At 38.9% G+C, this 24,699-nt stretch overlaps 1 protein-coding gene across 1 annotated transcript in view; it reads left to right on the top strand.

Moving 5' to 3' along the window:
- COL4A1 (collagen type IV alpha 1 chain) overlaps positions 1 to 20,686 on the top strand; it is a 129,065-nt gene extending 108,379 nt beyond the window's left edge. Inside the window, exons 42-52 of the mRNA XM_051608259.1 lie at positions 1,378 to 1,563; positions 2,221 to 2,354; positions 5,394 to 5,466; positions 6,149 to 6,220; positions 8,023 to 8,151; positions 9,583 to 9,681; positions 9,830 to 10,042; positions 11,519 to 11,696; positions 14,635 to 14,749; positions 15,757 to 15,929; positions 17,633 to 20,686. Coding sequence (XP_051464219.1) covers positions 1,378 to 1,563; positions 2,221 to 2,354; positions 5,394 to 5,466; positions 6,149 to 6,220; positions 8,023 to 8,151; positions 9,583 to 9,681; positions 9,830 to 10,042; positions 11,519 to 11,696; positions 14,635 to 14,749; positions 15,757 to 15,929; positions 17,633 to 17,714 — 1,454 coding nt within the window. The 3' untranslated portion in view covers positions 17,715 to 20,686. The remainder of the gene's footprint in view (positions 1 to 1,377; positions 1,564 to 2,220; positions 2,355 to 5,393; positions 5,467 to 6,148; positions 6,221 to 8,022; positions 8,152 to 9,582; positions 9,682 to 9,829; positions 10,043 to 11,518; positions 11,697 to 14,634; positions 14,750 to 15,756; positions 15,930 to 17,632) is intronic.
- The last annotated feature ends 4,013 nt before the right edge of the window (positions 20,687 to 24,699 follow it).

Here is a 24,699-nt window from a genome sequence, read left to right as displayed (position 1 = left end):
TGCAAAAGATAGCACAGACCTGGTGAGTTCTTACTGAAAATTATTATTAACTGGACTCAGGACTTACTAGCTTGTGTACAAGCACAGAGCTATCACAATTTCAAGACCACTTGTGGTCTTAAAGTTTTTCACTACCTTGTGCTGTGAGAACAGCTTTATTGGCTTGCGTCAGTGCTTGTTCAAGGTGTCTGTAGTGCACCATGCTCCATTTTATGTAATAAGTGTGTCCTAGACTCTACAGTAGTGAAGAAGTATCCAACTGCTGCTCATAAAGGAAATTGTGTACAAGTAATGGATTTTCGATTTTAAACATCCAGAAAATACACAAAAAAAAGATTCAACTGGTCCATTTATAAATTACATAACATGAAGACTTTTAAGAACTTGGCATATCAATGACCTACCTCACTCATTCATTCTATAAATACAGGAAAACTGTGTTCAATCAAAAGTGCTAAACCAGAATTTTAGAATATATTTTATTTACCATCTCAGATTAATTAGTAGTCTTTAATTGCTGAGAAAGCCCTCATGTTAGGGAACTTCTTTTAATAAGCAAATTCTCTAATCATAGGTCAGTAAAGCATGCAGAATGCTGGATTATGAGAGCACTTTTCTCACCTTATGTATGTCTCTTATATTGTCATCACAGATCATTTAAAAATATCTGATATTAGAGTAAATAGATATCCAGCTGACATAATTTGTGTTCCATATGTATTGTAGTTCCAAAAGAACAAGTCTGGGTTTTAAAGACCCTGTTCTGTTTAGGCAAAGAGACAAGGATAGTGTTCTTTATTAATTTCATTTCTCTTATTATTCTACTGAGACCAGTTAATGTATATTCTTTTGGTTCAGTCTTGATCTAAAATTCAACTGAATTGCAATGTTAAACTATTTGTGCAAGTCTGAAAGTACGTACTAAGTGTCTAAATCTAGATCTTAGTAAAAAAAAATAATTCCCTTTTTCTCTGGGAGCAAGTATTTTTATGCTTAGTCAAACAAAACATCCATTATTCAGCTATGACAATAATAATTGTGATGGAGTAGGGTTTTGGGAGATTCATGTTACTTGTGGAAGGACTGAGAGAGAGATGCTGAATGTTAATCTATTTTTAGAGTAGTTTAAAATAGCCTAGTAATCAGTTTAGTTAAGAAAAGATATGTCAATCAAACTACTCTTCTCCTCATAGATAATGTCATAATGTGAAGAATAAGTTTTCCTAAAGTTTTGCATTTTGTTCAAGTGTATAAAAGCAAAGTCAATATTCTCTTGAGGAATAAAGCTTACTATGAGTAAGTGGCTAATAGTGCAGAAGGTTTCAGTGATTGTGATCCTTTCTCTAATCGTGTTTTGGGGGTTGTTTCAAATCTTAGGTGCGAAAGGTGATGTGGGCTTTCCAGGATCCCCAGGAAGTCCGGGGATCCCAGGTCTGAAAGGAGAACCAGGATATGCTGGTCCACCAGGCCCTAAGGGCAGCCAAGGTCTTCCTGGACTACCAGGAAGTGCAATTGAGGGCCCTAAGGGAGACAGAGGACCCCAAGGCCAACCTGGCCTTCCAGGTAATTCTGTATCTTTAGTATTAATTAATAATATAATTAATTAATAATATAATGAATATTACATATCCTTGTTTATCCTCTTCTCACAGATCAGAGAAAAGCTCCACTTCATAGGCAGTTTCACATTATGTCCTAGAACAGACTGATTCTATGTCCTAGGGAAGCTGGGTTTGTCCAGAAGGCTTTCTGGACAGAAGATTATCTCCCATTTTTGTGTTTTCCTCTGAATTTCTTTTACTGATTGGAGGCGGCCATGGCTGTATGTTCCTGCATCCTGGAGTGTTAAATATGTATAAACATGGCCCAGTGTGGCCTTACCTTGGCAGTGGCTCTGTGCTAGAGGTTGAGGAGAAGAGTACAGCAGAGCTGCAGTATGTCTCTAGCATGTTCATACCTGAGAACACACCATCTGTTTGTTCTTCACATACAGAAAATTCTCCACTATTTTCCATCAGCCACACGCTGATAAATGCTAGATGTCGAATCACATGGGGAGTCATATGGACCTTCCTGCAACACATTCTACTTAATTTCTTGATATGCAGTTGCCGTATGTTACGAGATGTTGTTTCTTTGGTTCTGCCCATCTGTAGATGGAGCCAGCTTGTCTTCCATCAGAAGAGATTTTGCCACTAAATTCTCTCTTCTGGTTTGTAGGTCTACCAGGTCCAACAGGTCCACCAGGACCCCCGGGTCTGAAAGGGGCCAAAGGAGAGCAGGGGAGCAATGGCTGGCCCGGGATTCCTGGGAGTCCGGGAGTCAAAGGTGATCCAGGTTTCCAGGGACTGCCAGTAAGTTACTTTCAGTACACTCCAGATTTGCTGAAAGCTGGTTATTGTAATTAATTGATATATTAATCATAGATGTTTCTTGTTCAAACTAATAATACTTTATTTTCAAAGTGCCTTTCGATTCACTGCCGAAGATATAAAGTCAGTTTTAAAACATTTCAATTTTCTCCTTTTAAAGGCTGCCTACCAGTAAACCCCAGTGAGCTAATGAACTTATTAGAAATTTATAGATAGTGAGTGGTAACATACAACACTCAGAATATAATTTACAGTGTACTAACAGTACAGGATGGCTGCAGCACATCCATAAATCCTGCAAATGCATTAGTAGTTAATTTTAAAGGTTGCATATTTCACGATAAATTGCCTTCTGAAACTACCTGAACTGTTTGATTTTGTTATGAAACCTTTCAAATGAAGTGCACTTTCAGTACTGTCAGTGATGAAATATAACTGCTGATTTAGAAATACAAACAGGCAATGCTATTAATACATAGTTGTCATATATTATTTATTTTCCCTGATCTAAACCAGTCCCTTTTCTTCCTATTAGGGAGAATGAAGTAGAATAGAACAGTCAACCAGAGTAGATGGTTTTCTATGCTTTCTCTTGGAGTGTCTGCTGCCTTATCCACACTGAAAAATACACTCTATATTTTACCTTTTCATTCCCTCTTTCCTACTAAGACAGTAGTAATAATATTAATAATAATACTAACATTAATAATAATAAAAGGAAGAGGAATAAGGAGTTAGGTAGGTATGACTCAACAATTCCTAGTGTACAAAAAGAAGGCAGACTCTAGGAATAAGTTTCTGATATGAAAAGTGAGATACTGATAGCAGACTTAAAAGATCCACCTTATTCTTGATAATACGAAGATCTACTGCATCCTATTCTGCATCCAGGAGTAATTTCACAGAGACATTGAGGATTTGCTTCAGTGTTCAACACTAGATCTTGACTATGCCTTTTTATCTTTGAGACCGTACCATAACAGCTTTGAAGCTAGCAAACTTCAAAATAACATTGCAGTATATTTTCCCTATTTTAAGAATTTGCAGTACTTCTGCAGAGAAGTACCAGGAATTACCCCAAGAAATTCTAAAGCTTTTCACAGGTTGATATTCCAGTCCAAGACTGTTTGTTTATCAAGAGTGGAAAATGCCAAAGGATTTTGATCCCATGGCTTCAGTCAGAAGAAAATGTTTTACTATCCTTGAGCTGCAATGCCTGGTATTGGGTTGTTAACTCACTGTGAATTGCTCCAGTGAGAGTTATTTCAATATTAAACTTCCTCTGGTGATACATACTGAAATGGGTTTCTAATGTCTTCATCCTCCCAAATGTGACAGGCTTCTGCCCTGATTACAATTCAATTGCTCATACAGGTCTCTAGGTACATGGTAACCTACATCAGAAATGAGACGTTGGGGATGACACAGCCTGTCCAGCAATCCTACCCAAAAAAAGTGCATGCAGAGATCAGACTGTTAAATACAAATCCCTTGGGTTTTTTTTCTGTGCTTTTGAATGTTGAAATGAGAAAAGAAACATTTTCATCATTTTCACAAACTGAAATAGTTTTGTTTTGTTTGGAGAAGATCCAAACCAAAATGTTGTTTGCCAAGCTATATCTAATGAGGAAAAAGGTTTAAGAAACTGCATAGTGGTGTGGAAAAAGTATTTTGATGGAAAGCTTCCAATAAACTCCTCTTATAAATAATTCCATTTTATAATTACAACCTAAACCAAATTTACTTAAAAGCCTCTTTTAATGAGATTATCTGACTCATGACTGTCTTCTGAATTAATGTTAGCCCTCCTGTTTTGTGCTGCAGAAGTTCACATTATGATACAAAGAGAGGCCATTTCTTTAAACAGTCCCTCATACCGTGACTATGTAACTGGAGGAAACTTCATCGACACCTCTCTTACCACTCCAAAGGCAGCATGTCTTTTGTTGAACTTTGAAAGTCTCACTGCTGACATCCATTTTTGTGCTAGTCATCTCCCTTTATAGTCAGTGGAAAGAATTAGACATTTATAAGGAGCCATTCTTGTCACCTTAATATAAACATCTAACTTAAGTCAAATGAAAAATCACTCCTTTGTCTGTGTGTTCTATTGCTCTCCAAATATGATCACAGGTCCTACCATTGGTATTACTTTTCACTGAGTACTTAATTCACGTCTCCAAACTCTGATCTGTAAGTTACTTAGCAAGGGGATTTTGTTTCTTCCCTCTACCTGTGTTCCACGTTTTATTACATAGGGGACTATCACTGCCATATTGCTTCAGCCAGGGAGAAATTCTAAACTATATTTAGAAGCTTTTTGCAGGTGATCTGCAACAGACAAAAGAAGAACAGGAAATTGGCAGTCATTTAAATTGCAATTTACAGTGTCTTTTGAAATATGGACTTGATTTTCCTAGAAGTGAGGCTACAGTGAACTTGTTGCCCTTAGTTTCAAGGGAGCAGCCTATAATAATAAAGGCAGAAGGAGGAGGAGTTTGTATTGTGTTTGAAGGGTTTAAGTCCTTGAGTGTTTTAGCCCTGTTGAAAAGTAAGTCTTCGGAGGACTGCCAGTTCTTGAGCACATTTAATTTCATTCCACATGTGAATGTAGAAGTTTTCAAGTGTACTGTGGTCTAGAATTACCCCATTTAGTTATCTAACTAGCAATGGCCTGCTGAGGCTTCACTGAAGTTAGTATTTGCTGAGATTTGTGCTTTCTGATGTTTTTCATCACAATGAGGTCTGTGCTTGAGAATCTTTTTATTGGGTGTACTGTTAGTGAGGCCTTACTCTGATCTAGTATCTTTGTAAGGCAAAATATAGTTTACTAAGAACAATGTGTCACGGTTGTTCCTGTAAAAGAAGCTTCTCATTTGATCATGGTAGAGAATCACCATTCCTTAAACAAAGGCTTTTCTTTCGTATTTTTTTTCATAGGTTTCACAAAATACACAGCCTATTTGAGAGTCCTATCATAATAGTGTAGGATAACTATATTTCACATTTTCTTTTATACAGGGTAGTCCTGGTTTACCGGGAGATATTGGTCAAAAGGGTGATCTGGGACCTCCAGGAGTTCCAGGTGTTCCAGGTAAAAAGAAAATTTACCGTATTCCTAGAAAGTATGCAAAGATGTCTCTTTCATATCTTTTCTCCCTCAAAAGAGATGCTCAAAGAATGTTGGCTCTATGTTACAAACTATTGAAGCAGGACATTGAAAGCTGCATAAAAAGTCATACAATAATATAGAGATTTTTCTAAAGGTTTTTTGAATGTTGCCTGTTTTCTTGCTTTGCCAATTTTACATGCATACTTGCATTTTACATTATGTACTTACCTAAAATCAATTGTTTATGGACATTACCAGCCAAGAATTCTCAAGATTTTCTTGAGGATTAGAGGCAGATGTTACGTCTCTATTTGAGGAAACAGGTTCACTGTGTCACAAGTGTTGACTACACTGCTGCTACTGTTACCATCATTTACCTGAAAACACTATGTGTATTAAAAAATGCAGTTGTTAGTAGAGAAAAAACAGTTGTTATATTTTAGAGAAATATATTCGTAATTAAAGTAAGAAAAGTCTGTTTTCAGTTAGTGTTTCATTGGTGACAGTGCTGTTATTTGTCTTGTTCTTACAAACAGTTAAAAAGTACTTGTGTGAATAAAGTCACACCCTTACATGATCACAGGGTTGTACATGATTATTCTGCACATATCCTTCCAAATCAATAAATTATTGATTGTCATGTAAATGTTTCCTTTGAATTCAGGTCCAAAAGGATCTTCTGGTTTCCCAGGGCTTAAGGGTGAGCGGGGTGACCAAGGTCTTCCTGGATCTAAAGGTATAATACAAAGACTTGCTCTTTTTCCCCGGATGTTGTTGTTTAAATTATTATTATTTGTGACTAACAAATGGATATATCCCTAAACCTTTTATTCAGTGTAAAAATGTAGAGTGTGAAAACAGGTATAACGGAATCAGCATCTGAATGATCGAATTTAAGTATTGGATAGAAAGTGAATGTATTGATCTCCTACTCTGAAAAATGGATACTGCAGTTTTGTCATTATTAGAATCTTTAAATTATATCATAGAACCATAGAATCATAGAAAGGTTTGCGTTTGAAAGGACCTTTAAAGATCATCTAGAGCAGCCTCCCTGCCATGGGCAGGGACATATTTCACTAGACCAGGTTGCTCAAAGCCACATCCAACCTGACTTTGAACATTCCAGTGATGGGCTATCCACAACTACTCTAAGCAACTACTCTAAGCAACTACTCTACTCTGTTTCGGCATCTCACCAACCTCATTGTAACAAATGTCCTTCTTCTGTCCAATCTGAATCTACCTTTTTTCTCTTTAAAATTGTTGCCCCTTGTTCTGTCACTCCAGACCCTGTTAAAAAGTCTCTGTCTTTCTTATAATTTTCCTTTTATATATTGAAAAGCTGCAATAAACTGTCCCCAGAGTCTTCTCTTCTCCAGGCTGAACAACCGAACTCTCTCAGCCTTTCTTCATAGCAGAGGTGTTCCAGCCCTCTGATCATTTTCGTAGCTCTCCTCTGGACCTGCTCTAACAGGCCCACATCTTTCTTGTACTGAGGACCCCAGAGTTGCATACAGTACTCCAGGTGGGGTCTCATGAAAGCAGAGTAGAGGGGAAGAGTCACTGCCCTCCACCTGCTGGCCACACTTCGAATGTGATCAAATTCCTGGGCTTCAAACACACGTTGCCAGCTCATATCCTACTTTTTTGTCTACCTGTGTTCCCAAGTCCTTCTCTGCAGGGCTGCACTCAATCCATTTATCCCCCAGTCTGTAGTGGTATTGCAGATTGCCCCTACCCAGGTGCAGGACCTTACACTTGGCCTTTTTGAACTTCATGAGGTTCGTATTTGCCCGCTTCTCAAGCATGTCAAATGACTATGCCACTCAGCTGGGTGTCACCACCAAGCTTTCTGAGGGAAGTCCATGCAACCTGAGCACTGGACAGCTATTTCAAACCTTGGAAGGTCTGTTTGGGTGGAGACATTGGCATAGATAGGCTATTGTGCTTCCATTTGAGTTTCAGCCACAGCCTTGCAGTTGTGGTGGTGGACTCCATTTTCTTTCGGCAGGTCATAGCCTCCTTACAGTTCTGATAGTTGTCAGAGTGTGCAGCTCTTCTGACCAAACTGCTGTGCAGACTGCCAGGGCCACCCTCAACAGATGCTGCTCCCTGTTTGTGCACCTGGCCACAGTGTGTCTGGTCAGAGCTACGTCTGTGGGCCTGCTCTGTCCTGTCTGGTGGAAGATGGGAAGGTAGGAGGTAGCCATTTGGTTTTCAGCAGCACCACGTGCTGCTACTTAGGTGTTACCAGAGGCTTGTCAGTGGCAGAGGCCCAGCCCAGGCTGTGTCCCCCATTGTGCTTTGAACCCTGTTGTCTGCTACCCTCAGTCAGCTACAGGTTTGGGTTTTAAGCAAGTATGACCCTATTCAATGCACATATAAAGCCTTGGTCACATTGATATCTTGTCTGTCTTGCTACATTTGCTACATCTTGTCTCTTGCTATATTTGGCAATTCAAGGTAACATTGTTTTCTCACTTTTTTATTGTGCAATACTAAATACATGTTTATTTCCCCTGTTAACTTTGCCAGGTTTACAAGGCCCACCAGGCCCACCAGGTGCTTTTCAGCTTGTTAAAGGGGATCCTGGCTTACCTGGCCCTGTAGGACCAGTAGGTCTCAAAGGATTCCCAGGACTTCCAGGTCCCAAAGGACAACAAGGTAAGAGTTTCTAACCTGCCAGTAGAAATGCATTTTAAGTAATACAAAAATAGACCAATGGTAGGCTAGACGCTAGAAGATTTGTGATATAATATTATCTGGCTTTTTATATGCCACTTAAATTGTGTCAGCAATGATGAAGAGAGTAATTTTTGATGTTCATCCAAAGGAGTCCCAGAAACAAATGCCTTCCTAACGACTTTTAATGGGCTCTGCCTCTGCAGTCATCACATCAGTATCTGAGATTAGCAGTAAGCAGGATGAGTTGCAACACTGCTTATCCTTTTCCCAGGATGTATTTGTTAGGCTATCTGCTGTCTTTAGTCTTGAATCTGAACTCAATTACTGTGTGTCTCTGGAAGAAGACAAGCATGAGGAAACAAAAACATGATCTTGGAGTGGAAAGTGCTTCCTGAGGAATTGTATTCCACAGTGCTAGATTTCTTCTCTTAATACAGACATTGCTTTTTTAATAAAGAAAGGGTGAACTGCAAACATGAAACACATGAGAGAATAAGAGAATGGAGCAAATGGTTAGACAATGAAACACTGGCACAAGGACACAAGACCTTCAAAGTGATAGGACATGGAGAGTGGGAACTCAGAGGTGTTCTTAAGCTATTAAGATTCTAAGGGAAACCTTTGTTCCTGGTTGTTTTATGAGAAGATGTTGGGCATTATGGTGGAATAGAATTAATATCTTCCTTTTATTATATAGAATAGATATGAAAGTTTGCTCATGAAGATGGGTTTACAACTCTGCAGTTGCTGTCCTTTAGGAAATAGCTATGAAATAATCTCAGTGACTGAACACAGGATGGGTTGGTTTGTAGGGGATCTGTCACTGTTCTCTAGCAGTCAGTTCAATAACTGAACATAATATTGCTTTTTTGAATGCTCAGGAAAAGGACAGCAATGACTAAAGCTTCTGATGTGCCACAGACATGTTGGTATGGAACTGGTGGTATTGACTTATTTTTTTCAAAGTCTGAGTTACTGGGTTTATGTAGGACTCAAAGCATCCCCAGAAATCAGTGAAGAGATGACATAATATATGTCTGAAAACCTATTTGTGAAAAAGCAAAGAGAATACTGATTTTCCCACTCTCCATGACCCTGCTTTTTTAAAGTCTAATTTTGAATTTGATTTGCTAAGCAGAGAGGGGAGAGATTGGTGCCCTTCCTTTTCACATTCCAGGCAAATACTAGTTATTTTAGAAACACCCTCTGCTCACTTCTCTGTTCTTTTCTACTATAATCACTTTGCCTGCTGTAACCCACTTATATGTTGTAGATACTGAATATACACACGGAATCTGCATGAGTTTAGTTTATGCTGCAGTGTGCCTGTGCTGTCTTGTATTAAAAGCCAAAGAGACAGGACTAACATGAATTAATATCCAGTAATAACTATTCCTTGTTTTTCAACAGGGGTAACAGGACCTTCAGGTGTACCTGGACCACCTGGTAGTCCAGGGTTTGATGGTAAACCTGGGCAAAAAGGAGAAATTGGTCCTTATGGTCCCCCAGGTAGGCCCATGCATTCTTCAAAGACTTGATTACTTCATAGAAAAATAACATAGGAGATAAGGTGTGAGTGTATCTAATTTCAGTTCTTTAGTTATATAGGCAGAATACTGCTGTCTGTAGAGATAAAAGGAGACTCTCTGTATTGTAGGGCCCAGAGGATTCCCTGGTCCACCTGGCCCTGAAGGTTTGCCTGGGGCTATGGGCCCACCAGGTGCACCATCTGTTGCTCATGGCTTCCTTGTTACCAGACACAGTCAAACCACTGAAGAGCCATCTTGTCCATTTGGAACAAGGCTGATCTACCATGGTTACTCCTTGCTTTATGTACAAGGCAATGAAAGAGCACATGGTCAAGATCTGGGTAAGTAGAGACAAAATTAGAATTAAATTAGAATTAATTACTAAGAAAAATGTTTCTTTCATTTGTAGAACTGTGTTTAACAAACATGTAATTACTCTTGGCTAGCTGGTGCTTTATTATGCCTTTTAAGTTGTTACAAATAATGGTTTGTTGTATAGTGGAAACAGTCTCAGTTTATTTAAGAAAGTCTTTATCAAAGCCTTTGAGGTGGTCATCCATGGTATCTTTGTAGTCAAATTCATGAGATATGGGCTGGCTACATAGATGATAAGGTGAGTGGAAAATTGGTGGGTCCATCAGGCTCAGAGGGATGTGATCAGGTGTATGAAGTCTGTGTGGTGACTGTTGATTAGTGATGTCCCTCCGGAATTAATGCTGGGCCAATACTGTTTAATGAATTTATTAATGACTTGGGTGATGGGCTAGAGTGCCCACTCAGCAAGTTGGTGCATGATGTCAGGTTGGGAGGAACAGTTAGTTTCCTAGGGGATGCAGCTGCCATTCAGAGGGACCTGGCCAAGCTGGGTGAAAGGTCTGAGAACAACCTCAAGATGTTCAGTAAAAGCAAATGTGAAGGGGTATGAAATAATCTCCTGCAACAGAATGGACTGAGGACTGACTGCCATTTCCAGCAGCAGCAGTACAGACTGCTAGAAACATGCTTTGCAGAAAAGGACCTGGGAATCCTGTTGAGCAACACTGAACACGAGTTAGCAGTGTGCCCTTGCAAGAACTACACATCCCCTCTGCCCAACCTGATAGGCTCTGCTGGCAGAAGTGCAACCAGCAGATGGAGGAAAGTGGTTCTTCCCCTCTGTTTGGCAGTAGTGAAACCACATCTGGTATATTGTGCCCTGACTTGGCTCTCCCTGAACAAAGAAGTCATTGATATACCAGGATGAATACAGCAGCTAGCTACTGAGATGGCTAGTGGGGATCCGATGGAACTGGATTTGCTCAGCATTAACAGAAATTTTAGGGGAAAGCCTTTATTGCTGTCTCCAGCAAGGGTTGAGAAGATGGAGCCAAACTCTTCTCAGAGTGGCTCAGTCACAGAATAAACAATGAACACAAGTATGAGATATATTCCAGTGAATCATAAAGAGCTTTTTCACCCTGCTGATAAACAATGGAATGGGACCTCAGAGAGGTTGTTGAATCTCTGTCTTTAGAGATACCCAAAAACTCAGCTGCATATGAATGCAAGTAACCTGATTTAACTAACATGGGGTTGACGACTTCTACAGGGCTGTTATATCCTAAATTATTCCATAATCCTATAGGCAAGACTGGGCTAATCTTTGCCTTGCCCTGTTCCTTCCTTATGGAGCTAAGAGAAGTCACTTCCTCTGAGAGAACTGGGCCCTCCAGAGCAAGTGTCATCTGCTTTTCAGCTGCTCCTGGATATACTTGTTTGGCAGTTGTCAATGTTTAACAAAAATGGATTAACAAGTAACTTTTCACTTAACATTTCAGGCACAGCAGGAAGCTGTCTTCGTAAATTTAGTACCATGCCTTTCTTATTCTGCAATATCAACAATGTATGTAACTTTGCGTCAAGGAATGACTATTCCTACTGGCTGTCCACTCCTGAACCCATGCCGATGAATATGGCTCCTATCACTGGTGATAATATCAGACCATTCATCAGCAGGTATGGTTTCAGCTCTTCTGTGTTTGTAAAATGAAGAAGCCTGTGAAAATTGTATAGGGTACTTCAGTTTTTTGGAAAAGGCTTTTAATGTGTGTATTTTTATTTCCTGCCTTTAAATGTAAAGATTGAGTTCCTTTGATAGAGCATTTCAAAGTGTGCATTTTTTTAGTTTAGACTTTGATTAAAAAATAATTGAATTTTTAGGAGAAACTCAGACAAACAGAGTAGTCTATTTTGGGTCTAATTGAAAAGAATTACTTTGAAATTATGCTTTGCAAAAGCTATAATGTGTAGGAGAAAAAGTTCTGAATTTATTCACAATTCTTTTCCAAAGCAGTTCTTCTCTTTTTGATGTGCCATAGCTAGAAGCTTTTTGGGGCTCAGTTTCCTTTTGTTTGAAAATGGTAGCATTATTTATCATAGACTGCCAGGCTTCCACTATTGTTTTGGATGTACTGCTTGAATACAGCCATTATTGTCTGAGTTAAAGGAAACAGTTGCAAAATCAATCATCTAATTTTTAATAATCCCAGATTCTCAGCTAGCATAAATTCTGCCACTAATATCAGACATAATTGTTTTGTATCAATCCAAACATGTTGAATTTAGAGTCCTTTGTAAATTTTAAGGCCACTAGCAAAAAGTATCCTTCAGTTCCAGTGCTGAAGGCAGAGGTGTGAGCAAGTGTATTGAACTTTACCACTGTCATTAGATAAGAATCTGACAGGGAATTTCCAGTTTATAACCTAAATGGTAATAATTAGATATAGGCATTATTATGTTTCCTATCATTGCTTCTAATCTGTATCAGCTCTTGATGATCCCCCTTCCTGCCATATAAAGGGAACAAGAGTGGAGATTGCTTTTATTATTTTCTTAAGTCTGTATACACCACCCAAGAGAAAGGACAATTTAAACCCAACTCAGTGGGTTGTAGTCTTGACGTCTTGGTATGTTCTAAACCTATTTGGCTCTACTGCAAAACATTTATTTTGCACAATAGAATACATCTTGTGTCTACAGCTGTACTCTGTACTCTATTTTTGGTTTAGTGCCATAGAAATTGGTGTGCCTTGAAAATGAGTGGGAAGATTCACAAGAGAGACTAATTTTTGTTGGTCCTAGTGTTTTGATTGTTTGTTGGATGTGAATGAAGGGGCCTGACTTTCAGAAAAATTCAAATGACCGGCCTCTGAAATTCATATTCCCTTTATGCCATCCCTGATCCAGCACCCAAAATAACCTTTAACAATCACTTTTGAAACTCTTACTCAAGGAGGTACCCACCAACATTTTACCTTATGCATATAGAGGCTTCTGCACCATAAAAAAAATGTGTGTATTTATATACACATGTACCTGTGTGCATATATGTTTTTTTTCATCTTTTAGCTGTAGCAGAGTGAGATAATTGTAATACATATTTTTTTAAACCAGCAAGGAAGCTGAGAAGACTGTTCTTTCAATTTATTAGTAGAGGCTGTTATACCAATGGTTTTTCCTGTCCAGAAAGTTGAAAAGGTGTAAAAGTGTCACTTGCTGTCTTGGGTCATAGGACTTCTTTTCATGTAAGGCCTTCCACTGAAATACCAGAAATCTCTTGAAGCAAAGCAGAGCTCCAAGAATAGAGGCAGCTTTACATTCTTCTTTTAACTTACTCTTTCATTGATGTGTTTCTTAAAATAACTGTCTTGCTTCTGCACTAAAGATGAAGGCCGTAGGTATGAAAGCAGTCTTCACAAGTCAGAAATAGAAGGCTTTCATTCTGAATTCCTCTGCTTCTGTGTATTTTCCAGAATCCAACTGATTCCATTTTGCACTTGGTTCTTTTCACTGTTCTGATAATAGGAATCAAACTGTTTCGTTCTAAGTGTCTGTTTTGAATCATTATCATCATTGCTAAATGCAGTCGCCAATTTAGGAGTTGTACAAGAAAAAATTTGATTATATCTACAAAACTCCTTGTTGCTAGCTCCCATTTTAAAATTGCCAGCCCAACTCACATTTTTTAGCATTCTCCTGTGAAGGCACACTTAGTTAGAGGATTATTCAGTAACTTAGCAGTTCTGCAACACAATCAGTTTGTCTAAAGTAGAAGAACTGTTGCTGAAGAGTTGTTTTTTTGGGTTCATTGTTCAAGTTACTTTGCTAAAAATCCCTTACTGGAGATCAAGACAGATCAAAGGTAAATAAAAGCCCCTTTCAAGGAAAAAGCATGGGGAAGAGTCTTTATTAGATTAGCAGTGATTACCTTTGTGAGACATTTTCCAGAGATGACTTCCTCTCTGGAAGTCACTCAGGGCTATGTTTAGGATGATGAATTGCTGTTACTTGTCTCTGATCACAGCTACCACTTTCAAGTGATACTTGTTGCGTTACAATGTTTGGCTATTTGCCTGTCATTTTCATGACATTGAACGCTTTTAGAAACCACAGCACAAATGGGACTAGAAAGACAAATACCTTTAAATACTCAGAAAAGAGGTCTCTTGTTCTTTGTTCATAAGAAGGCTAACAGAAATAGGCATTATAATAGAAATAGGCATTATAATAGGAATAGGCAATTGGGGCATTGTAACAGGCTGCCCAGGGAGGTTGTGGCTGCCCCCTCCCTGGAGGTGTTCAAGGCCAGGCTGGATGGGGCTTTGAGCAGCCTGGTCTAGTGGGAGGTGTCCCTGCCTTTGCAGGGGCATTGGAATTGAGTGATCTTCTAGGTCCCTTCCAGCTCACACTACTGTGTTATTCTATGAATAAGACTTAATATTTAAGCTGTTCCTAAGTAAGTTAGTTGTTTTTCTAAATGAAAAAAAAATATTTTCCTTTGATTTTGAGGGTGACAACATTTTCTAATGTTAGATTCCTGAAAGAATGTGACTTCTGAAAAAGGAAGTAGTCACAATCAAATGCATGTAGCTCATTCATGTCCTGGTCTTTCTAGATGCTCTGTGTGTGAAGCTCCTGCTATGGTAATAGCCGTTCACAGTCAAACAATTCAAATACCACCATGTCCTGAAGGCTGGAGTTCACTTTGGATTGGTTACTCCTTTGTAATGGTGAGTGCACTGGGACATACCCTGAGCTGAGAAAAGCATTTGTTTCAGGCGTTTGATCTGCACTCATGCTCTGGGAAAGTTAATATCTGACTATGTCACTTCAGGTCTTAATGGGCATTAGACCTATACACTTTCTGTAGGTTTTTAAAAGACTCTGTCTAATTACTAAATGAGAATAATGCCATAGTACTTAGTTGTTGACTTTTGGGGAAGTCCACACACCTTACACTCTTGTTTGCAGCTCCAGCACAGGATCCAAGTGCTGAATAAAAAAGGAAATAAATATAATTTTCCATTGTCCTTTTACATCTACATTGCAGTATCTTCCTCGAGTGATAGCATATCAGTGCTTGTCCTCTTTCCAGTTTTCAAATGGCATTTTTGACCTTTTACTCAGTTTTTTCAACTGTATCTATGCTAGTAAAATAAATAGGGCCAAGGAGTGGCCTGGAAGAGCCACTCTGTAGTCCACCATAGTGGTTAGTTGTTAGCAGGCTTCTGTCATGCTCACAGGTTGGATCAAAAGCCACTGTCCCAGGCAGGGTCTGGATATGGTCTGAGAAATGGCATGGATCCAGAGCTGTTAGACTTGGCAGTGGGAGGGAGGCCACTTTGATGTGGAGCAAGAATTGGATTAAGCTATTCAGATATAAACCATACCCGTCTGTATACCTGGTGGGCCGGAGAGCTGGCCCTGGCTTGTTGCTAGCATAGAGATAACTTGGGCTCTGCTGTCAGTTCTGAAGGATTTCCATGCATACAGCTGCCCTGAAGTCGATGTTGTTGGTGCATTGTGCTGCCATTAAGTGAGAGAACCCAATGCCACCTCTGAGTCCTTCACCTCCACCTTCTTGGTCCTCCTTGAGCTGAGAGACAAAACAGCAGACTGACACAACAGAAGACAAAGGAGAGGCATGTGAAGAAATACTTGTGCAAGAGAGTTAATAGATGTTGTAGCAGAAGAGGCAAAGAGTCCCTCTCTGACTGATGCTTTTCCATTTTTCTAGCACACCAGTGCTGGTGCAGAGGGCTCTGGCCAGGCCCTGGCGTCTCCTGGTTCCTGCCTGGAGGAGTTTCGCAGCGCTCCCTTCATCGAATGCCATGGCCGGGGCACCTGCAATTATTATGCAAATGCTTACAGCTTCTGGCTTGCCACTATAGAGAGGAGTGAGATGTTCAAGTAAGTTCATGATTTATTTATCAGTATTTGAGACTCAGTCAAGCCTTGTCACTGAATAAGAGAAGTACTGTTTGAATGTAAAACATGATTCAAGTATTGGCTGTGCCCCAAGCTGGTTAGTATATGCAGTTACTGATTTTCGTAACAAGAAAGAAAAAAATTATAAAAGCTTTCAGAGAAACTAAGGAACGTATCTTATGTTAGTGTTTACAATGTGTCATTTGTACCTGATATTTTGCTTTTCAGAATAATCTAACAATGTTTGCATTTCTGCTATGTTTGTATTCACCGAGTTGTAACTGGGATAGGCTGATGTACCAATTGTAATTAAGTTAGAATATAACATTTCCCCTAGTGGATGTTAACACCTAATAGAACCACTTGAAATTAGAGCAGATGTTGAACTAAGTTAACTGAACAATTATTTACCTTTCCCTAATGTTGGAGGACGCATGTCTGAGTAAAACGCAGGTGAAAGCCTTAGGCGTTTCTTCAGTCCCACTGAGGTTCTAATTGCAGGAACTAAGTGGTAGTAGGCTTTGTTCTGGTCTCCTGCACATAAGTATTTTTCAACACAGTCTAATTTGTTCAGTATGAATTTAATTAATATGTTAGCATATAGACCAGTTCCCAGATCTGCTTGGCTTACTTGATTAGCAGACATTCCTCTGGAGTGCAGGCAAGCATCCTCTTCTACTGCAGTCGCTGCCACTTCATGCCCTTCATTAGGTACCTGTCATCTCTTCATGTCCTCTAGCTCAGTGAATGCTCCTTAGCCTGTCTCAGTCAAAAGAAAGGAGGCTGTTTAGCCAGTTTTCGACTGTTTGTCTATGCGATAGTTGTCAACTCAGAAGGTAGAAAAGTTGAGCACCGGGACTGATTATCCCTCGGGCTGTTATCATGTCATCAACCAGAAAAGCTACTACTGAAAGAGCCCATTTGCCAGCACTGGGGTAAGCACTGGCTCCCTAGGAAAGAGAAAAGCTGATCAGAGGAAATTTTAGAAGAATCAGCATTATAGTTGTTTGTATTCATTGAGTCCTACCCTGAGACCTGTCAACTTCATATCCTTTTCTGGCTACAATCTGTATCTCAAATTAATAAAATAATCCCAGATCAGGGGACTTGTCCTACTATCATAATTCACAAATACTCCTCAGTTTCCTATAAGGTCATAATCCTTTGTAAAGAAAAGCATTAAATGTAAGCATAGTTTTGTCTGAAAATTATTTCTTTCTACTTGCTATGAGTAACTCCTTACGATAGATTAGAGAGTAAATATTTTGGTTTGCCTTTCTATACGACATGACAACATTTTCTTTGCTGGCTTTTCGTTTTTCTGTGAAACTACAAGAGTTAAAAGAAACTCATGATCAGTCAAGTATCTTCAGTTTCTTACCACCCAAATTCCAGCATGTTTTCAAACTACTGCTAGTGTCGTCTGGTTAAGAAAAAATTCAGCCTTGTGACAGAACTGAATTCTGAAATAACTGGAAGTGGACAATGTTTAAAACTACTCTTGTGGTAGTTTGTGACCGAAAGTGAAGATACATTAGAGAAGTTAGGGACAACTTCTTGATTCAGCACAGCTTAAAGAGGCAGTTGGCTGCATGCAGAGTTTGTGTTGTCAGTTATAAACCTGAGAAAGGACTGTCTGTATCAGCAATTGTTAATGGGTCTCTTCATTTATTTCTCTTTGATAGGAAACCGACTCCCTCAACTTTGAAAGCAGGGGATCTGCGCTCAAATGTTAGCCGTTGTCAAGTCTGTATGAGAAAAACATAATGACTTTTGAATTTCAACTAATTTCACACAATATGGTGCTATTCGTTTAACAGCAATGAAGCCTAGACATATATCATATGTACCTCATTGTTGTCCAATATGAAAACAGTAAAGTGCCTTTTAGGAACTTGCATAACTAACACACACTGCTTTACTGGCCCTGTCCTTGCTGAAGAAGAAAAGAGACAACAAAGATAAGCTTCAAATGTTGACATGCCAAATGGCACTTTTGATCAAAGTATATGTATTTTTTATATAAATGCAATGCACTGATAGAATAAAAAGTCAGCATTTATCCAGAGAAAATGCAAAGGTGCTAGGAGGTATGCAGTTCTGCCTTATACTGTTTGACCCCCCTTTCTCATCCTTGTATTATATATTTAGATTCATTTTTCTTCCCCAGATAAGTTTGTTGTTACCATTACCTAAGTGTCTCAAAATCCCAAACTCTTGGGTATGTACTTATCGTTCCTGTACAAAGCAACACTAATGTATAAAAAAGAAAAAAGAAAAAAAAGAAAAAAAAAAAGAGTTTTGGGATTACAGACTGTGGTTGAGGAATATGTGACCATCTTCTCACAACATAGAGTGCCACCCTGCAAACCTTTGCTTCTGTTTGTAGTCTTCAGCACTGTTGGTTTTGATGGGACTACATCTGGAAGAGATTGCCAAATTGGTTTCCCAAGCAGGCAAATAAGTGTTTCTGCTATGTTGGTACTATGCAGCTTGTTTATGCAGTAGAACAAACTTTCCTGTGGAATAAAGAATGATCCAGCAATGGTCAAGAAAAAATATATATATAAATATTTTAGTAATTTATATAGGTATCAACCATTAGACAAATCAAGCTCTGAGTTTATAATTTCAAAAAGAAGCTTACAAACATTTTCTTCTTTTCAGAGTCATGAATTAGATGTTAAATGCCAAAATATTATGTGAAATGTTCATTTTACATAGGCCATTTCAATGCTGAAGTTGCAGAGACTGAACCCAGGTTAATAGCTATTTGTGTTTATTATAGTAAATCCTGCTTTGAGCTTATAGTCTTTATTCTGTATTTAATATTTTTCAGGGTTTTAAACACTACTCACACACTGAATGACTTGATTTTGAAAAGTATAAGGCCTTAATTTTGTTAATATTGTGCCAAAAATTCTTTAAAGTGGCCTCAGAAATATTTCTAAAGAATTTCTATGCAATGATACCATTGTTTGAGCACATCTGTGTCCAAAAGTGTTTTATAGACTATTACCATGCAAATACCAAAAGATTTTTGCAAATGCCAAGGCCTTTGTGTAATTTCTTACATGTGTATTTCTTAAGAATTCAAGTTTGTAATAAAACTATTTGTGTAAAAAAACCAGAAGAAAAGAAAAAGTTTTTACTAATTTGTTATTAGCATTCATTTGCAGCAATGAATTAATTTTTAATAAGCCACCAATAAATGCACAAGCTTGATGCAATTCTAGATCATTTTTGTTTTGCACATCTTTCAGATGTACAAAGCATCTTCAAAAGGGGAAAACAGGACAATGTATTGACACCTCTATTGTAACCTTATGAGAACTGGTACTGATTGACAAAACATGGGTTATGAATCTGTTACTGAAATATGTTTGGCAACATGTGACAAAAATCTGTTAACTTCATCTTAGCTCATGGGAAACAATCAAGTTATACACATTTCTTGCTCTTCCCTTGAGCTTTTCATGCACAAATCAGAACTGAATTATACAGGATAAAAATGAAAATATCTGGTAATCATTTTGTTTGTAAGTGGGCAAAGCAAATCTTGGCTCTGGTTGTCTGAAGAGGAAATGGGCCGTGATAACTTTTTCCTTGGCAAAAGTAAGTAATTCATTAATGTTTCGTGTTGTTTTTCAAAATTTATGAAGGGGCTGCTGCTGCTGTTGCTGCTGTTCTGAACTTATTTTCATTTAAAATCTTTGAGGACTTTGGCTAGCCAAAGGACTCAGAGCCCCTGGATGGAACCCTGGATGGTTTCCTCTAGTGCTGATTCTTTACTTTCACGGGAGTTTTGCCAGGTGATCATTCTATTTATATATGACCAGTCCTCACAAAAGTCCCTTAGCAGCTTATCAAATGTAAGAGTCTGATTCTGTCTAATCAGCCTGATACAGCATTTAAGGATGAATTAAGCAGGCATGCAGCCTTCTCTAACTCAGAGGATCCAAGGTGCTGCTCAGACTTTTTGATTGCACTCTACAGTTTATCTGCTGGCCAGCTAGGGATTTGGTTTGCTTGGTTTGAATTGTCTCAGAACTGCCAGATAGTTGAATTTGTAAAGTCCTGTGTGTGCGTTTAAATCCAATCTGTGCATAAGAATACAATTCCTTGTATTCCAGTAGTCCCTAGTGAAGTGACTACTCACTGCAGCTGGGTATGCACTAATGGGTGTTTCCTCAACTAGGAGCTTTTTGGAAACAAAGCCCTTAGAAAATGTTCAAAAAACCTGTTTGAACTATAGTTTTATGTAATACTTATCTAGTAGTAATTATTTATTCCATAACATCCAGCCCATAAAATGACCTAAGCTCTTGTCAGGCTAAAGATGTCATTTCTACTTAAGGCAATGAGTAAACTTCTTGGTGGTTATCACATACCAACCAGATCTACCAAAAATGTTGTGAACGCTAGATTTTTGTGTCCTGGATAAGGCAGAGCCCAGGTACTAAAACAGAACAGAAGTGTGAAACTCTTTTGTGCTTTCAAAAATCTGTAAATTCCCCATGTTCAGTCATTTATGGCCAGCATTGTTGCTGCAGTGTAGTTCATTGTGTGACCAGGCAACTGCAAACACATCATTTGTTAAAATGGTCTTGCAATTGCTTAAATTTTGGGAGAAAGCTTTCCTTAAGAAGCACAGCTTATTTAGTAGGTCTGACTGTTTTTGAATGCAGTACTTGAAGAGTGACTACTTCCATGACCCAAATAAGTACATTTCTAAAACAGTGGGTGGTGCCCTTGCTCTCCTTATGGTAAGATCAGTACCAACAAACTGACACTAAGGATTGCCTTTTTCTCTAACCCTCTAAAATGTAAAGCAGCCTGGCATCTCTCAGTTTTAACCAAGTCTCTCTATTCTGTTGTGTTCTAGTTACCAGCAGTTTTCCTTCTGAAACAGTCTCCAGTAAAATTAAAAAAATATTATACACAGACAAAATACAAATAGAATGTAATGGAATAATGTATTTTGAAACACATGATATTGTAGCTTGTGTGTCTTTATATCTTTTATGCTTTTCATAGTGGTAGCTTCCTTGATGAAATACACTTCCTTCTATGAAACAGGACTCCTGAGAGCAGTATGTCCCTACTAGCCTCCCTGAGAAATGATTGTCTTAAAGCTATACCTTTTTATGACTGAAAATCATAAAGCTGCATGACTTTTTGAGGCTTCCTTTCCTACTTTTCATGTTTCACAAATCTAGAGGAATCTGCACCAACTATGCACGGTGGATCATGAACATGTAACACAGAGGGCCAGGCACACGGGTCCCTGAGCACCCACTAAGCCCAGTCAGCAGAGAATGTGGCACCTGGTACAAAGACAGAGCCCTGGCAGTTTAAAACCACAGGTGCCTTGGCCTGTGTCTGTATTTCCATCATTTGCTCTAGTAACAGTGATGGGCAATGCGTGCACTTGGACCTTGAGAGGGAGCCCAGCAGTTTTCTTGGGGCTTCCCCTCTCTGCTGTTCACAGAGCAGCAGGGATGTGCTGCCCACTGTGCTTCTACCTCTCCACACAGAGCTAACCTTTCTTATTAACTTCACATTCTGAATTAGATAACACTTGCGAGGACATGAGAGACCAGTGTGGATCCCTAAATGCATGCAACAGGCTCAGGTTGATGCTGAGACCTGGGATGGTCTGGGATATAATTAATCATTCTTAAGAAGTATCCAGTGGCCACATGGAAGCATTCAACCTTTCAGTTTTCAGACTGAGATGAGAATGTAGAGAGAGGAAATAATTCACTAGTTATGGTATAGTTTATTTAGGGTGAATGTAAAATTAATTGTGAGCTTGCAATATCAGGGAAGTCTGTACAGCATAACACCAAATTAAAAATAATAAGAAAACTTATCACCAACAGCTGAGCAAGAAACACCACATGTTCTTTGTGAAAGATGTGCTAACAGTCAGAAGAACCTCAAAAATTAATTTCCTGAAAGCTTACATTTAAAAAAAATTCTCTTATTTCAGAGTGTCAGAAGAAAGTCCTTCCCAAAATGCAAAGAGGGCGTGTGTGGTTTTGGGTATTTCTCTCTAGCAAACAATATGCTTGTTTTGTTGCTTGAGGTGTTAATACCTGTGGGAGGATAAATCACTACTACTTCTCATGAGCTCGGAAATGCTTCCTGTGGTAAAGATAATTCACCCAGCCAGGATTACTGACAACACCTTCTATCTTCAGCTCCCCCTGTAAGAGGGTGACTCTGAGCTGAATATTCTTACTTATATTTCATTGTTGATTTATAAAGTTATATTGATTTCCAGCTTCTCATTGTCTTTAAAACCAAAGAGAACAGAGTGTTCCTTTTATGTAAGCAATCAGAAGATTTCCAAATGTCTGAGTCTTTTAGTTTTACATATGTTAGAGAGCTGCCTTCATTTTCTTCTGGCTATATGCAGTCAGCTATATTTAATATAATTGGCGTGCAGAGGACAGACGACTTGACAGAGTGAAAGTTATAGATGGAACATGATCATTTGATGCTCTGTCAACTCGTGTCTTGCCTAAGAAAACATGTTACATTTCATGCAGAATTGTAGCAGGCTTCATTTGTCATCTCAGCTCCATGAAGTATGATTTACACTGTAGTAAATAAGTATGTAAAATGTCCTGGGCAGGGGAGAGACTCCTTGTGAAACAGTTTGAAGAGCATTGATCAAGCCCTTTTATTATTCCTAACACACAGCTTTTAGGCCAGTGTAGTTCACTGCATGCTTTCTCTAGAATGTACCTCTCAGGCTTGCACCAGAGTGGTTATTTCTCACCGTTGGTTCCTGGAAGGGGTTCAAAGTGGAGAGTGTTAGCACATGCCCAGAGCTATCTTCTGCCAAAGCTTTTGTTATCTTTGTGGCATAGTAGCTGGCAGTGGAAGATATTATCTTCTTCCTATTTCCTCTAAATAATTACAGCAGCATTTTTTCCAGCCTAATTTTGGACATGAACCTGTTTGTGAGATGTGATTGAAGTGACAACCAAATCATAAGGACCTGAAATGGAATCACGTGGATCACATGTCAAGAAGTGTTTCTGTGTACCAGTTTCAAAAATGTATCTGGGAATCCCCACACTATTGGTGATACTCAGACACTGATTCCCAAGGGACAGATATTGAGATCTATCTGTTATCCTAGCATGGATCCTGCAGCATCTGCAGGAACTCTGACAGGTAAGAAGGTGAATACTAGACAGAAGTGAATGAAAATTCTTGCTGGCTGAACAGGCACATCTACAAAGAAAATCATTGTTTGCTCTCATTTCCACATAGACAGACTACAGCATTTGCAGATTTTTGGACCAACTTTGATCAGCAGTTGGAAACTGTCCGCCATCTCTGTTCAAATCTAATACCATCCAGGCCTTCTAGCATTGCCCCTGAACTGAAGAAAGGACCTAGCCCAGGTCAATAAAATATACACCCTGTCTTACCCTCAGACCTCCCTTTGCCAATAAAAAAATCATAGAAAATAAAAGAAGCGCTGGCGTTCCAATAAAAATACACTGCAGCTCTCTTCCTGGCAAATCTGACTACTGGGAAAGATGGTGATCTCTCTAAAATGGGAAGGAAAAATCTGAGATGGAAAACTGAGAAAATATTCTTTAGATAATATACCGACAGTTACTCAGAGTAAGAAGGACAATACCTGAAATGCTATAATCACCTACAGTTATGATGGAATTTGAGGTATTCCCCAGAAAGACTGGGATTTCTTAACAGGAAAACTACAGAAGTTACAAAGGCCAAATTAAAAAAACAACAAAACAACAAAACAGAAATCACCCTAGCTGAGTAGACTTTCCTGAACACAGCCTTGTATATTTGAAATAAAAATAATATTCAGAATCCAAAGATAACTGCGATGCACAGCACTTCCTACAGGGAAGCACTGTGGCCTGCACATCACAGGAGAGTAATTGGCATTCTGCTGAGATGAGGTGCTTTAGAGGCCCTGCAAGGTTTCACTTACAGCCACTCAGAGAACTGACCTAAAAAACAGAGTAGGTCCTACTTGTCAGAGCCTGAGATTGCCCCAGAGGACATTTGTGAAGAGGATCTGGAAGCTGTGGCCAAGTGCTTGGTTCACTGCTATGAGAAAGACAAGCTCTGCTGTGTAGCCTTAGTACTGATGCATTTTTTGGTATGTTTTGTCCTGATCTGCTGCAGTCAGAGAAACAAGTGTAATAATGACTATCAGCAAGAATTAGATTTCTTTCCCAAAGCACACATTACAGTGGAAATTTTGAAACTTTTCCTCCTCTTTTTCAGGTGAATTGCAGAGAATCACAGAGAGAAAGAGAAAAACATTTTCTAGTTGTTTGTTTGCTCTTGCAAGGCACTGAACATGACCCCTCAGGAATGTGTGGGAGAGGAAATGAAAAGCAGACGTGGGAAGCTGAAAAAGCAGCACTTCTCCTCTATCATTAAGTATATAATAAGGTAGATTACATCAGTTGTTGGCCTAGTCTCCCTGGTGAACAGGTGTCATAGATACAGCACTGTCTAATCAAATATTAACTCATCATGTGGCAGCAAGTACTAGGACAGGGAACATGTTAAGATCATCTACATCCTTTCACAGGCAGCCAACTCTTCTGTGAGGCAATGGGGTTCAGCAAAGGACATTCTTCTCGTTCTTACAGAGTGAATCTAATTTTATATAGTTGCATAGAGTTGCAACAGCCATTTTTTTTCTGCTTCCTATGAGATTGGAGATTAACATAGGAACAGC

Source organism: Apus apus, chromosome 1, assembly GCF_020740795.1.
Source record: "Apus apus isolate bApuApu2 chromosome 1, bApuApu2.pri.cur, whole genome shotgun sequence".
Lineage (NCBI taxonomy): Eukaryota > Metazoa > Chordata > Aves > Apodiformes > Apodidae > Apus > Apus apus.
Note: the sequence above shows the minus strand (reverse complement) of the source record. Positions and strands in the feature narration are given on the sequence as shown.